Genomic DNA, 16,565 nt, shown 5'->3' on the forward strand with positions numbered 1-16,565 from the left:
AAGTACTTAAACTCGGGTCATCTGGTCCACTGACTGGACTTGCAGCGCCTTCTTCCTGTTTTACGGTAAGTACTTTGTAGTGAGGAGGTCCACGCAGGTAAGATTCAATTCAGGAACTTTTATTCAAGCAGGTAACAGGTTAAACAGTTCCAGTATAACAGTTAGTTAAGTTGTGAAAGGGAGCCCCACCAGGAGCCGCCTGTTAGCTACTCAGCCCATGTCCAACTGTCCCTTCACTTCTCTGTGTCCCAACATTCCGAGGCACATCATGACTCCATCATTATATTGGGCACAGAACACAGGCACTGGCTGAGCAGGAGGTGTAATATACATTACAATACAAATGCAGGATACTACATACTTGTTTTGCCTCTTGCAAGTGTTCGTTACCATTTTCAATCTTCTGCATTGTAACTGGTTTCCATTGCCTTTAGCGTTTCTCTGTATCTAGCTATTTCTCTTCTAGTGCTTCCTTGCACGTGGCTATTGCTGCCTTTAGTGCTTCTCTGTATGTTGCCGTCACCGCCTTTAGTGTTATCATTCCGTATGGCTTACGGCTCTGTGTTGGAGTGTGGCCAGTACCTCTTTCACGGCCTCACTAGCACGTTTCTGGGTGATAATACACAAATTTCTCTGTAAGGTCTTTGTCTTCTCCTAAAGCTTTGCCCTGGCTGGAGTGGCGCTTTGACTCCACATATGCTAACTGTTGATCTTCACTTTGACTGCGGCGCGAGTGGCATACACGAGCAGTTTGCTGGACCATGCAAACTCTCTGGGAGAGCACTGCTGATTCTTCAGGCTGCGTATGCTCTATCTCGTCACCAGTTGTAGCGTCATCTCCAATCTCAAATGATTACACCAGACACAATGCTTGGTATTATACGTCTTATTCCTCAGCGTGTAACCATTAATTGAACATTCTACATCATGAATTCTATCACCCAAACATACGCAATTACGTTACTGGTGTACTATGTCCACCAGGACCAAAAGGGTCCCGTCATCTCTAACTTACAAGACACTACAGCCACCAAATGACAAATTATTACCAGTGTACCCAAGATAACCACTGTGCCTCAAACCCAGAGAAGCAGCAGATCTTTTTCCTAACTACTAGGTTCACTTGGAAACTACCAGATGCAACCACAGCAATTGTTTGCAATTAATCTTCCACCTTCCTCTTGTTACATCTTGGACCAAGCATCATGATGCTCTGTTCTTGTGATGGGTGTGCAATGTAAACATTGCGTATTCAAATCCATGGCTGAAGCATCGTACCAAATGTACCAATCTTCTCTTGGGAATTTGACGGTGATGGCAGGCACAGGTAGGAGCGGTGGGGTGGTGACTGGGTGGGGCAGGGTTGGGGTTGGGGAAGTCGACATACGACGGGATAATTTAAATGTAAAAAAATAAAACCACTTACCTTGTGCACGCCGCATCCTAGTGCAAGGTAAGTGGTTTTATTTTTTTTTACATTGAATTTAACTTATCCCATTGTATGTCGACTTGCCCAACCCCCACCCTGCCGCGACTCACCCCACTTCACATCTCTTACCCGTGCCAGCTGCCACTGGAATTTATGCCACGGTACAAAGAGAGAATTGGGGCAACAACAATAATCACAACAAGGATGATGTTCGTGAAAGTGAAGAATTGTATTTAGACCCTGGGAGAGGCTGTACAATGTCATAGTCCTCACCCTTAGCTACGAAGGAGAAACTCTCTATCAGTCGTTTCTACTTTGTGTTGTTTATAAAACACTTATATCGATTTTTTTTCTTCTTTTCAGGGTAAAATTGACAAATCTGAGAACAATGTTGTTCCCACCCCAAGAGATGGATCAGCCTTTTCCAAAGGCACCCTGGACAGTGGAGTTGGGTTTGAGGATGAGCCAATACCAGGGACTGTGCCAGAAACAATAGTAGACAGATTGCCTTCCTCTCGAGACAGACATGATGGACTCCTCACAGGTAAAATAAAAAGAATGTTGAATTCCTCTGTTGCGAAAAATGAAATTATCAATTGTGATGATTTTACGCAGTAATGTTCCTGCTGGAGTTGATGTTCCACTTCCTTACACTCTAGCCTTCATGTAACTCCACAAGAGTGATCATGCCTTCTCCCTGTCTGCCAAGGGGAACTCTTCTCGCAGCAGGTCATTCAGATTGATTAATCAGGTTATCGAAGCGGAGGAGATACGCCGATTAAAGAAACACCCTCCTCTCCCCTTCCTGTAAAATCAGAAAAGAAGACAAAACCTCATGTTTCTTACGCTTGTTACCACCACTAACTTTAACCAACATTCACTGTTCAAAATATTGAGAACCCTTAAAATATAACATCATGCTCCCAAGCAGAACAACCAATATGTGGTGCACACCCAGAGGGCTTTTAGTCCACGTTCTAATTGATATGGGATTCCTTCAACACACTAAATCATTCTATTCCCAAATCCTCCACCACATACTGTACAGCCCCCTTATCTTCCACCATCTTCACATGCACAAATGACATTTATTTTCCTGCTTAAGTCCTTCTGCAAAGGACAAGACATTCATCCATCTCTCCTCCATTGTCTTCCTAAAATTAACCTTTTCTCCAAAAGAACTATCCCAGACAGACCGAATGGCCTGCTCATAAAATCCCCTTGTTCATTCCTATTGGCATAGTCAACTTTACGCTAGTGTACAATACAACCTTCTTCTCTAAAAATGTGTTGAATATACTTGCTACCTGATTAAAACTCCATTTCCATTCACCCTACCCTCTCAACCAATTCCTGTTCCAATAACAATAAAATCAGAAAAATTGACTACAAACAATTCACATGAATCAGTACTTTCTCTATAATCCTTCCCTTCAAGGAAACAGGTGCTCTTAACCAGTGCTTTAAATGGAAAAAAATAAGTGCAGGTACTCATTAAAATGAGCTAGAGGTGTGGTGAGTGGGCGGGGCTAGAGGCGGGGCTAAGAGCAAGACATGATGATACTTAACAACTTTTATTATAGTTGCAGCACACACCAAAACACATGATAAATGTGTTTATATAAACAAAGCAGGTTAACTCATTACACAAAATGAAAGAGAAATGCGATAATATGTTAACATTGCCTTTTTTGCAATAGTTGCACCTTGTTAATGCCATACTGTTAGTTGCTGTTGTTTGGCACAATACTATATATTTTTGAGCACATGAGTAGGAAGAAACTGAAAATACCCCCACTTCGAACCAAAGCTCTTATGGCACAAACCAAATGAAGCAAATCATCACGACCCTCCCCAGAAGATATCTCTTGTCTCTTCCATCGATCTATCCATTCATCCTTTCATCCTACCATTTACCTGCTGATGTCCGCCATTTAACCTTTACATTCTATTGTCTATTCAGTCTTTCATCCATCATTCAGTTTTACCCTTTCACCCCTTTATACCATCCACCCTTTCATCCATCCTCCCTCCCTTTCATTCATCCATCCAATCTTTCACTTATCCACCCATCATCTGCCCTGTTATACAATCATCCACCCTCTTTCACTCATCCATCCATTCACTCATCCATCCATCCATCCATTCATTCACTCATCCATACATTCACTCATCCATCCATTCATCCATCTATACATCCACCCTTGCTCACTCATCCATCCACTCACTCACTCACCCACTGACCCTCACTACTACATTATTTATGAACCTTTGTCGCCGAGCAGTTATGTACACACAAAGTGCCACCCATTTTCTTTAAAATACCTCCTGAGAGTGTCTTGATTCTCTCTCGCGCTCTCTTTTTTCTTACAAAAAACAGGCATACAAATGCAGGCAAACACACAAACATAAGCAGACACACAAAAGCCATGTTATAGTCTTCACCATGGCTTTTTCAATTGCCACTGTCTGGGGACTGCAATGATTCCCGTGTTTGCGCAAATGCAGAGGATAGTGTGAATGTGGTTGACAGCACAGGGCCTGAATGGACCCCATAGCTGCCAGGTTTTCAGATTGCTATGTGTGACATTTTCATATTTTCATTGCAATTATGAGTGACATTTCAACGACTATGAGTGACACTTTCTCGCTAGCAAAATTAAGCAATGAAGACGAAGGAATCATATAAATATCAGAAATGACACCCATTTGAGTATAGCTGCTAATGTTTCAGATGGCTTATGTGTGACATTTTCATAGATTCAGTGGATTTACGAGAGTCAGGCAACAACTAGATGTGTAACACTTAGAGCGGCACTTTCTTGCGACCAAAATCATGGAATGAAGTCAATGGAAATAGACAAATATCAGAAATCACACTCATTTGAGCAACAAGGAAGTCAAACTCTGCAGCAGGTGCTTTTGAAGCTATTATTTAATTTCTAAAAAACTCAGCACCCTCCACCCCAACCTCAGCTTCAGGTGCGGCCAAACCACATGAAACAAAGAGATCTCTGTGACAATAATAGCAACTCACTGAGCTATCCACATACAATACAGTACAACACAATATGCTTTTTTGAAGGAGGCATATTAACCCTCTACGCTACTTAATGGTGAGAGTGAAAACTGCCAGTAGAGAAAACTCTGACCTCTCTCCAGCGGGAACAATAATCACATGACTTATCTCGTACTATACAAGTCTGTGCTGGGAAAAGAAAGGCTGCTGCTTCGTAGTGTCACTGTCAAGCAGGGATGTTAAACACTTTGAACTACTAATAAATCATCAAAACTGCTAGTTTAGACAAAAGGTAGCGCATTTTCAGCTCAGACAGACAACTCTAGTGTGCCCATTTGCAAGGCCCTATACTGTGCTGGGGCCCCCTAATCATTTTCGTAACAAACATTTTAAATGTCAGCAGCAGGAGATTATTAAATTAATATCTGATTGACCTGAATCTCTTTATAGCTGTCAGAATGATCCACCGAGAAGAGCTGCTGGCGCGGCACTGCCGGGATCGCTAGCCTGTCTCTTCTTGAGAGAGTCAGGAAAGTAGGTGCCTCAGAGCAGAAAGCACAAGCGATCCAGGGGCATCTTCGCTGGCATTGTCTGGGCATTAACCCTCCAATAGAGAGAAAGTATGGGAAGTGTGAGAATCCGCCGCCTTTGCCCCTGATAACATTTCTCTGTTTAAAATATTACCCTGCACTGACTTTTCACTACCTGAAGTGCTGCGCTTTGAAATTCACACGCGCACACTAGCAGATACAATGAATCTCGACCCTGCTCTGTCAAGCACAGCGTGATAGTGAGTACCCGGACATTATTCAAATGAGCCCTGCTGAATAGCTCAGCTGGTGCTCAGGCCGGGGCTACAGAAGCGGTGCCTTGCCTGCCTGAGACACGTCCCACTCCTGCTCACCAGCACAGCTAATGAGCCTACCTTTTCATGAGTACTAGGGCAGTAGAGAAGCGCCGGTACTCAGAGCGATAAATTTAAGAAGTGCCGGTACTCAGTACCGGTGAGTACCAGCCCATTTAAAGCACTGCTCTTAACACCCGAGGGCCACCTGTGTTTCCAGCAGGCGCGGTCGGTAGTAGGAGTAACTGCAGGGCGGTGACGTGGGGAGGGGGAGGGGCAGGGTGGGGGGCAGTAAACTATGGATTACGGAGGTTTACAGGTAAATTAACATATCAATTAATAAAACGAATTTCGTTGCATGCACTGCATCGTATTTGGGGATGCAGTGCACGCAACGAAATTCGTTGTATTAATTTATATGGTAACTTACCTGTAAACCTCCGTAATCCATAGTTTACTACCCCCCACCCTGCCCCTCCCCCTCCCCACGTCACCGCCCTGCAGTTACTTCTACTACCGACCGCGGCTGGTTTCCAGGCAGCCTAGTGCCAAATTATTGGGTGCTATTGTGTCCCAAGGCTTTCTGCAACAAGTAATCCTCTCAAAAAGCCCGCGTAAACAGCTGCTCTTATTAGAATACTTTTCATAAATCACTCACATCTTCTCTATGTCTCACTTGCCCTCTCCAGTGAATGTATTTGCCCTAGCCAACTGCCCAAGGCCCCAATTACAAGTTGTGGGAGGGGGGCGGGGGGGAATTCCTCTGTGAAATTCTACTTCACACAATAATTCGGACGGTTTTCTGCACATTTTTATGGCAGGGAGATCTGAATGTAATAATCTCTTTAAGAAAGGACTTGAAGTGCAGCGTGATCCCAGTCCCAAGCCTGCTTGGCCCTCTGACAAACCCTCCTTGCAGAGCAACATTCTCCCCTTCCCTGTTTCTACCTCCCTATCCCCCGCCCTTCAACGCCCCACCCCATACTGCCCTCCTAGCACACATTTACTACCTGCTCAAAGCAAATACTAAATGTGTATTGTAGACTCCAAGAAATTCGGATTAGCCTGCAAAATTCCATCCATTTCCTGGGGTTTAGCCCATAATAGGAGGAAATGGATGCATAAATACCGCATGGTAATGGAAGTTTCAGCCACTTGGAATTTCTGCACATAAATGCTCCTCACTGATAATCAGGGACTAAGAAGTATTCAAGTGCAAACCCACTTGTATATAAATGACAGCTACAAACCTAAATAGGCAGCATCATGCCTTTATTGAGACACATTTCTCAAGTGATTGAAAGTTTTTTTTACAGTTTGACAGGTGCAGGACATGCACCCAAAATGAGCAGATATCCTGGCTACCCTAGTTTGAGTTTAGACATAGGTTTACTATGGACAACATTCCACCCACCCTTTTTGTAATGTACACCCATGTGTGCACTCTAAATAGGGTGAACGGGACATTAGCTATTTTTGGCGCATGTTCTGCATCTGCCAAGCTTCAAATACACAAGCAAAAGGAATAAATGGTGGACGGAATGCTGAACAATGCAAACATTCACCCCCAGTCACAACGATCTGGTTTAATCCATCGTTCTTTTGCTCACCATGCCTCCCCAGTTTGGACCCAGCCATATGCAAATCAGTCTTGACCCTGTGCCTCATTGGAACAGTCCAGCCCCAACTTCCAAGCCAGGTTCTCCCTGGACCAGAAACAAGCATCCTAGGACCGGTTTCAAAGCTTCAAATTCACACCAGAGTGGGGAATCAGCACCTCCAGTTAAACAAGTTACCCAAGAATTTTCTAGAAAAAGCAGACTTGGCATACTCAAGCCTGTGCTTTATGAGTCCAGATTGCTGCTGCAGCATCCTGTCCAACTTTCCCAAGTCACTGCCAGTTTATTTACAGGAGCTAGGAAATGACAGCACATAACCACCATCCAGAAGAATACATAATTCAAGACACTAAGGGCCTAATGCACTTGTAATACGGCGTACAGAATAGCCATCCTGTTTTTAACAGAATACCCGTCTTCCAAACTCTAAATCAGGCCCCAGTTTCCCAAATATTAGCCTGGTCCACCAAGTGCTCCATGGAAATGATCCATCTGCTGTGGCATAACGAAGCTTGAAGGCCCCCCCCCCCCTGCAGGGTACATGGAGGGGCCCACTCCAGGCTCAATCTGGAGCTCTACAGCCGAAGTGCGGAGCTGAGGGGGCCCCCTGGAGGTTTAGGGCCGCCCCGCACCACGGGGGCTGCGGGGGCCTGTGTTACGCCCCTGCATCTGCCACTCTAAAAGAGAGCATACCAACCAATTAACAGAATCCAGGAGTGATCCTTTGAACGCAGGTTCTATCCCCTGCCATTGTCTCCAGTAACCTATCAACTGGGCATCGCAAGGTCAATAGAAACTCGACCCCCTGTTTTGTTTCCCTTAATTTGTCGACTACACACTCACAGAACCGAGAGATCTGATGATTCACCCTAGCTTTCATCTCAAGGCCTTTTTTAATATCTGAAAGTCTGAGGGCCACCTCACTATATCCTGCAGAGGGGGAGGAGCATCATTTTGTCTTATGCTACTGATCAGTGGGATTATGTAAAAAAAAAGTCCCCTATGCAGAATTTGAAGGGGCACACTGGATATTCCCACATCTCATAACTATCCATAGGCTTTAGACTGTATGGGGGTTCCCTGAATGGTGGGGGCCACCCGCACCGCAGTGCATCAAGGGTCTGTTTAAACCTCTAAAACTGAGGTAATGTGGGCTCTGTAACAACAAATTGTTCACTGTATTTATTGTAATTGACAAATACCTGTTCTAAGTGCCTTTTAATGTTCTGAATGTATAATAGAATTCAGCACATGCCAACGTGCCACTGAGATGCCATGAAAAGTGAATGAGCCGATCTTTGGATGAGCAGCCAAACATGATCACAAATTATTTGCTATATTTGGTACGCATTAAAGAATGTTGTAATTAGTAATAATTCACTACACGAAAACACCAGCATGCTGCATTAAACAGACATGACTTTTAATCATCAACCATAAATATAGCTTGCGAGAACAAATGTTAATAATATCTTTGTAATTTTTCAACTGCAAATTTGACAGCTCAGTGAACCCAAGCAAAATGTCCAGGAAGTGACAGGGAACATTTATTCCAGAAGGAAAATGACAAGCACAGGTCCTAGATTTAGACATGCAGGCGCATTAACCAGTCTGATCTTTGCTGCCTTTTGCCATTCCTAGCCCTGGCCATTTTTGCAATGTGCATTTCAGCTGCGGTCGACTTCATACGTTTATAGAGCTTTGACCATTCACTATCAGTGTTTTCAAATATATAACATGTCATATTAAATTAGTGCGAGTCAGCATTAGTTATGTATTTATCAATTTAAGATATATTTACGGAACTTTTTTCGGGGTAGGGCAAAGTTGCTTTTTAAAGCCACCTTCATCACAGCAAAAAAGCCCACAGAGATCCATTATCAAGCAGTAGGTCACACCTCTGGGTCATTCATGCATGATGCCAAAGATTTCAGAAGTAAACCATCTCTGCCACCATAGGTGTTAAACTGGTCCATATGCGACGGCAGAAGGCCAATTTTAGTGCAGCAGACCATGACCACAGCTGTATCACCAGTCTCAATGCCTTCTGCAAACCTTGGTGGTCACTTCCATCCCCCCACGCCCACCCTATCCTAGCCAGGGCCACAGATCTTCCAAGTTCCAATTTACTGTGGAACTCACGGCCAATGGACCTTTATTGATTGCTGAGAAGTGTAGAGGGGAGAAACAAATCATTAAACAGGATCGCAATTTACAAGAACTGTGACTCTGAAGAACCACAGACTCCAGATTCCAATTTAGTGGGTTTATTACAAAGCCAAAAACAACTGAATGTACAAGCACCTCATTACAAGGTTGTAGAAATACATGGGAACTAATACAAATCTGAACCAACGGGCTAACTTTATGCGATGGATCATAAACAGAATGACAATCTCCAGAAGCAGAACACAGGCAATGGTTGCCCCCGCGTCCAGTTTGGTCTTCATCTGGCGAGAATTAATAAAAAGCATTGGTCTGTCCCTACACTACTACTATCATGACATCCCTACTTAGCATTTCCCAGGCAAGATCAGGAAAAAAGGTGTCAGCGTGTGAAGACTTCCTAAGAAGTACACTCATGTTGTATGGGTCAAGTAGCCAAAGATACGGAGCTCGTTCTAAGATGCTCCTTCCATCTCCTTCGATCTCCTCACTCCTTCTCTCCTGTCTCCACCCCGGGACACTATCACTAATACAAATCATGAAAAGACAAAACACGCCCACAGATCACCTCATCTCACTGGACACTTCCCAGAGGTGATTTTCCATGCGGCGTCGATGCCCCCAGCTCTTGGCTCAATGACCTTGATTCCCAAGCCTCCCTCAATGAGAAAGAACACAAACTCCCGATTATCAGCTCTCCTCAGCATAATGTATCACATCTTCCTGAGCCTAACTCTTCTAAACAAAAGGCGTTATTCTAACTAACAAACACGACATTCTCCACCTGCAACAGAAACGTGAGAACAGAACAAATCCAACATGCACATGAATTTTACCAACTGCACAAAGAGCCTTTCAGGGAAAATACATTTCAGGCCTTCAAAACTCGACTAAAATAAGAATGAAATACATAGGACTTTCAAATACACACGTAAGTGTACATTTCATTTAGGCCTTTCCACATCATTACATTACAGAGCACATCAAATACGTGTTAACTGCAGCCACTTACAAAAGTCTACATGTTAAATGCAATTATCACGTTTATGCGCAACTTCAATATGGTGCGCTTTTAAAGCATACATATCACATTACATGTGAGCAAATTCGTTAAACGGATTACATCGAAAACTATGAATTACAATGTTATAACATGAAGAATACGTTGTCTCTCTACATAACACAACACTTTTCCTAACATATATACTTTCACGTGTTATTACTGAACACTTTCTACTGCTCAAAGGTTATCACATCAAAGGAATATATGCGGGTGCGGACTATCCATGGTTATGATGCACCCATACAATTTTCAGAACACCATCACGCTCAATCAAGAGCATCCCACAGATGCAGGCCATGCAGTACTAACACTTAGGAACTGATTGCTGTCGGCCAGGAAGAGGGTATCCGATATATTGTGATGCCGCACAATTAAGCACCCAATTAACATTATCGCCATAAAAACAGCATTGCATGCAGATTTTAGTGCTTACTGAGCCAAAATCTGCATGACCTGTTATTTGCTGGGGAAAAATTGCAGGGGGTACTTATGACACAAATGAAAACTACGATATATGCAGTGACAGGAGTTAGCACACATATTGTAATTAATCGGTCGGCCATAATTGGGGCCTCAGTGTTGGTTACACTGAGCTCATCCTCTCACAAAAGACCAAAGCCTAGCAAAAGTGTACACAATATAGCTGATCCCCGGCATCCTCCAGCTTTCGTCCTGCAACATCACCACCAAAGAGAGAAAGTCATTCCGTACCTGCTGAGCAGATCCAGGGAGAAATCTCTTCTCTCTATACCCCGCTTTAGGAAAACGCGCTCCTGGGGTAAAGCCTTCTATTATTTGGCCCCCCTATATTGGGATCAATTACCCTCCCACCTATGAAAGTGCACGAACCACCTTAACTTCGGAAAGCTTCTCAAAACTGGGCTTTTCAGAGACTAATGCGGCCTGCCTGTGGTTCACAGTAGCGCAGAGATACCCCTCCCGGGGTGATTCATGCACGTTATAAATCATATTAACATTACATTGCCACCGAAGACTGTGAGTCCCTCTTACATGTCTATAAGACCAAGGATATGGAATGTTGGTATATATAATAATACTCGAATCTGCCCAATTGAAAAATAGTCTTCCTCATTGGAACCTGCAACTCAGTCTTAGAATTATGATGATGATAATAGAATAATAGAACAATGCACTGTAATGAAATCAAATACTACTTTAGTATATCTATTTCATGTAAAGCGCTCTGACACCCTTCGGGTCTTGCTCACGCTACATAAAACTCAAATAAAATAAACAACTACATAAAATAAATGATGTGATAAATATGCACTAATACCGCCCTTTACACCAGACTTTGTAAATCCAGGCCTGTGCGGTAGCCATTTTAATACTGCCCGCGGTGATGGGAGTTGTGGAACACTCATCTGCTAATTGTGGGTTTGTGGGTTTTTTTCTTGCAGGACCTTTATCCTACATGCATTCCAGCCGTTAATGATACAGAAGAAAGAAGCACATAAACTTATAATGCCAAACGTTTACATGATCACAGAGCACATGTAAAATGAACGCAAGACTCACCATCTACTTAAAAAAAAATCTTATTTTCATTTAGAAAACATATCTTGCAAAATAAATGCTTGGCTCACAATACTTGTTGCAACCTGCATTTAATAACTATAGGACATCTCATGTTAGGCATTAACTTTGTCTGTCTAATATTTAAACTAGAGTGACCCTTTGCACCAGTTTGTCACCAAGTACATCAAGGAACATGGTGTGTGGTGTATAACTGAGGCTGCCAACTTCTCTTTCCCTTTGTATTGTATTTCATTGCAGCATTTATATAGCGCTTATTACCACCATGTGGGGCGCTGAAGCATTTGATCATGAGGTACCAGTGCACTTGGAGAATGCCCACTCGCTTTATCGCATGGAACACTGGAATGCTGTGCCTAGACGAGCGTGAGCCACTGACTTAACAAAACTTCAGGGCGCCCCCCTGCAAAGTACATGCACGGTGCCCCTCATGCTCTGGACCCAGTCCGAAGCTCTCTGGCCAAGGGCCTGCCAGTGAAAACATCAAGGCTGGGAAATGTGTTATGAGATGGAAACACTGAACAATTTAAGGAAACAGTGTGAGACACTAGATATTATAAATACTCTTCAGAAATCAGGACATGCCCAAGTCTGAAAGGTCCGAGCAGCTCCTTATAAGGATTTTCAGAGCCCCAGGCAAAAATATAGTTTGTCAATGGAGCGCTCTAGTTCCCGTAGATTCAAGGCTATTTTTGGACCATTCGTTGTAATTCACCAACCTGTGGCCATTTCTGCAGCCACCTTTAGGTATCTACATACAGTGGTGCTAAGTAATGGGAACACCGCTCGATGGTAGGTCTACCAACAAAGATTCATTTAGCTAAGATGTGTTCATTACAGAGAGAGGTGGCAGGGAGCACCAACCTAACCGCTGCTACTGGCCAACTACCAATACCAATGTTCACATTCCATTCGCGATTATGTCCCTCACCAACCTTCCAACCCGAACATTCCAATGTCCCACAAACTGTCTTAGTGTAACACTGACCATTAGGAGAAGGTGTGACACCGACCATTAAGAGAATGTGTGAGTGTAAAAAGCTGGAGAGGCAGTTGCTTTTATGCTGTGTTTTAAATGGGAAACACTAAATGAAGGTACTCACCTAATGACCCATGGAATTTGGGTGGGGCTAAATGCAAACATTTAAATGGGCTCAACATTGAAGGTCTGTATATTGAGTACCATCCAAATTGGATAAAATAAACATCTATTATTTGCAGTGCTTAGATGTTGAAGAAATGTGAATTTAAGCGCTATACATAAAAAGCAAACAAAATAAAGTGCAGCATACAATGAAGGATTATTATGGCCTTCCATACAAGATATACAAATAAAATGCAACCCTCACTGTTTATCAATAAGCATGCGCTGCATCGGGAGCACAGAGAGCAGGCGGTTTGAGGTTGACAGGCTTGTGCAGGCTTGTGCAGGCTAGGCAAAGAGAGCCTTGGAGTGACAAAGGGTCTGCGTGGCAACACTCACCAAGCTATACTTCATACTGTAATATACCAGCACAAGGCGTCTTCACCCACGGGAAAACCAACAAGATAAACAGAAGCCTTCTCAAGGATCAGGAACACTCCACTCTCAGGGCCCTTAATGGAAGATTTGCAGGCGACACTCCTCCTGTAGCCAGTTACTATACTGCAACAACTTCCTCGATTTTGGACTATACCTTTACCAGTCTCTCGTTGTTTTCATTTATCATTAATTTTAGAATGGGGGACAAGGGAGATAGTGATCATCGCCCACAAGAAATAACCTTAGCCGCAAATGCTCCCTCTGGTATTCAGCCTGCCCCAGTCTCGGGCACCATCTATACATCAAACTATAAGAGAATCAAATTCACAGCAAATAACATCGAGTCCCTGTCAGAATCGGCATTGAATCTCATACTCTCATATCTGACCAACATGGACTACATTCAAATCTGGGAACACTTCACCAAGATGCTCAAAGAACTACACGCGTCACAAATAAAAATGCATATGGCCATGTCTGAACTGGTGTGGCAGAGTGGGCTAAAGAACGGTGATGGATTAAACCCAGATCAGTTGACTGGGGGTGAGTGCTTGCAATGTTCAACACTCCGTCCATCATTTCCTTTGGTTTTTGCTTTGTTCGCCATAAGTTGGCAGGGTATGCTCAGACGTGAGTCCCTTGCTCACTTTGCCACTGGATTCAAGCAAGCCTGGCTGAAGACGGCTGAAATGCCAGAAACCGGTCCTAGGAAGCTTGTTTCCGGTCCAGGGAAGACATGGCTTGGCAGTTCGGGCTGGACTGTTCCCATGAGGCACAGGGTCAGACTGATTTGCATATGGCCATGTCTGAACTGGGGTGGCAGAGTGGGCTAAAGAACGGTGATGGATTAAACCCAGATCAGTTGACTGGGGGTGAGTGCTTGCAATGTTCAACACTCCGTCCATCATTTCCTTTGGTTTTTGCAAATAAAAATGAAGCACAATCTGCCATTCAAGCAAGCGAAAAGTTTAACTGCAGCACAAGGCGCGCAAATTAAAAGCCTCAAAAGAACTATAAATGGCTCAATAAGATCCTTGCGTTATACCCTGGGAACCTCTTGCTACTCTCCTCTTTGCATCAGCAAAGAACTAACCTAAAGAAGTTGAAATGGAGCATTAACAAAAATCATGAAGATGACACCTGGGCCAAACTTCTCCAAAACATAAAACAAAATGACAGCGCCTGTTTCTGAAAAATAGTGACCACAATCATTAACCCGCAACGTGGGGGAATCTGATCACACATATTAGAGGAAAACTGGGCCAATTATCTGTACACTCACTTCAACTACTTCACAGCGGGCTCCCTTCATCTGGACCAAGGCGGGGCAGCTCCAACTGATCGCGATGCGGCTAATCTAATAAACAATAGAGTCTCATATTAATCCACAGACACAAATCATCTGCTGGAGGAAACGTCAAATGAAGCTGCTAATTAAGCAGCAGATCACAAAGGGAAGAAAGGAAGGGGCGCCAGGCCCGAATGAAATTCCGCCTGCTCTGTTTAAACAGAGGGCGACAGAGTGGGCAAGAATTCTTCATCCAATATTCCTGGAACTGAGACAACGGGGCGTCATCCCTGATTCATGGAAAGGCTCCACGATTGTTCATATCCACAAAAGTGGTGACAAGGCTTCGTCCGGCAATTTTCAGTTGGTGGCACTAATCGATAATGAGGCCAAATACTATGCAGGCACGTTGTTGGAAGAGCTTACAGCCTGGGCGGACACGAATGATATCATTCCACTAAATCACACAGGCTTCCGTAAGAAAACAGGTACAACAACGAACATCTTGACATTATCCCTGCTTATAGACACAACAATTTCGAAGAAAAAGCAGCTGCACCTTTGTTTTATCAATTTTAGTGCCGCCTTCGCCAATGTGGACAGATCGAGACTGGGCGAAGCTGGCAAGCTGGGGTATCCCAAATGCTTTTTTAAAAATGATAATGCTACTACATACCGATACCTGGGTACAGGTCAAACTTGGCACAGGGACACATTTGGCAAGGAAAGTAAAAACAACGAAGGGCCTCAAACAGGGCTGCGTGCTGCCACCCATGTTATTCAATTTATTCATGGCCGACCTAACGCAATTACTCAATACCAGCAATTCTCACGCACCCAGATTGGGGGGCACAACTCTGTCCAATCTCCTTTACGCTGACAAGGTAATCTTGCTCAGCCACACAGTAGTTGGCTTGCAACATCTTCTCAACAGCATGCAGGATTACGCTGAAACAAACAAGCTGTCAATCAACTTAAAGAAAACTAGAACTATGTCAATTAACAACAAAAGGAAGGCAGTGAGAAGCTGGCAGTTGGGCGGTACACGAATAGACTCAGCGGGAGTCTATAAGTACCTAGGTGTTTACATTGATAAAGAAGGAACAGTTGCTCGACACCTAGAGGAGATTAAAAGAAAGGGTTTGGGGCTAGCATTAACCATGAAAAGCTTAACATCTAAACTACTGGGCCCAACATTGAGTCTCCTACTGAAAGTAGCACAGGCTAAAATCCTACCCACAATTACTTATGGTAGTGAAGCCTTAAGAGGGAGAGACGCAACACTGTTGGACACAACTTTTATAAAAGCATACAGAACCACGTTAAACCTTCCAAACTATACTTCCCCGGCGCAAATTAGGCTGGAATTTGGCCTACTGAAGCAATCATGGGCCAGATAGGGCGCATATATCAACTGCTGGAACAAAATCAGACTATCGGCCCCCAAAACTCTAAATCAGCTTCTATGGCAAGATCTTCAGCAGAGGGAGGATTCTCCTGCAAGAAGTTATCTTCAGGAGGCTCTAGCATGCACTGGACTCTTGGCCCGTTGGAACACGCAGACCCACCATTCAGCTTTTAAGAAATTAGTGTGGAAATCCTTGAAAAAATTTGTGCTGGTGGAGGATAAAGCAGCCTTTTCAGCAAGATCGCACGCCTGGATGACTGTGAACAATTACAATGTCCTAGCTACTCAAACATATTTCAATTTGGGCTACCCGAAATCACAGAAATTAAAATTCTTAAAACTTTGCCTTAACTTGATCCCGTGCATTCAGAACCTTCCACCATGGAAGAGGGAGCCATCTCGAACATCTTGTAGTCTGTGCAAAAATGGCCAGGGCGACATTATCGATTTATTATGCTACTGCAAGGAGCTGATACAGGAAAGGAGACAGCTGCTAAGAGTCCCCCTAAATCAAAGGAGTATTCACTCAAGGAGACAAGCAGTTTTGGCATGCTTTGACCCAGCTGCACCTCAATTAAACTGTAGACTTGTGAGATTCCTAGATGCAGCTGAGAAAACAAAATTGCCATCGAACACCTAAATTCCACCCA

General features: G+C 43.7%; 1 protein-coding gene across 1 annotated transcript in view; it reads left to right on the forward strand.

The window, feature by feature from the left end:
- Positions 1–16,565, forward strand: part of STMND1 (stathmin domain containing 1) — a 100,040-nt gene that overhangs the window by 25,984 nt on the left and 57,491 nt on the right. The window contains exon 2 of the mRNA XM_085607078.1: positions 1,793–1,973. Within this exon, the coding sequence (XP_085463204.1) occupies positions 1,793–1,973 (181 nt within the window). The remainder of the gene's footprint in view (positions 1–1,792; positions 1,974–16,565) is intronic.

This window comes from Triturus cristatus, chromosome 5_2 (assembly GCF_964204655.1).
Source record: "Triturus cristatus chromosome 5_2, aTriCri1.1, whole genome shotgun sequence".
NCBI lineage: Eukaryota > Metazoa > Chordata > Amphibia > Caudata > Salamandridae > Triturus > Triturus cristatus.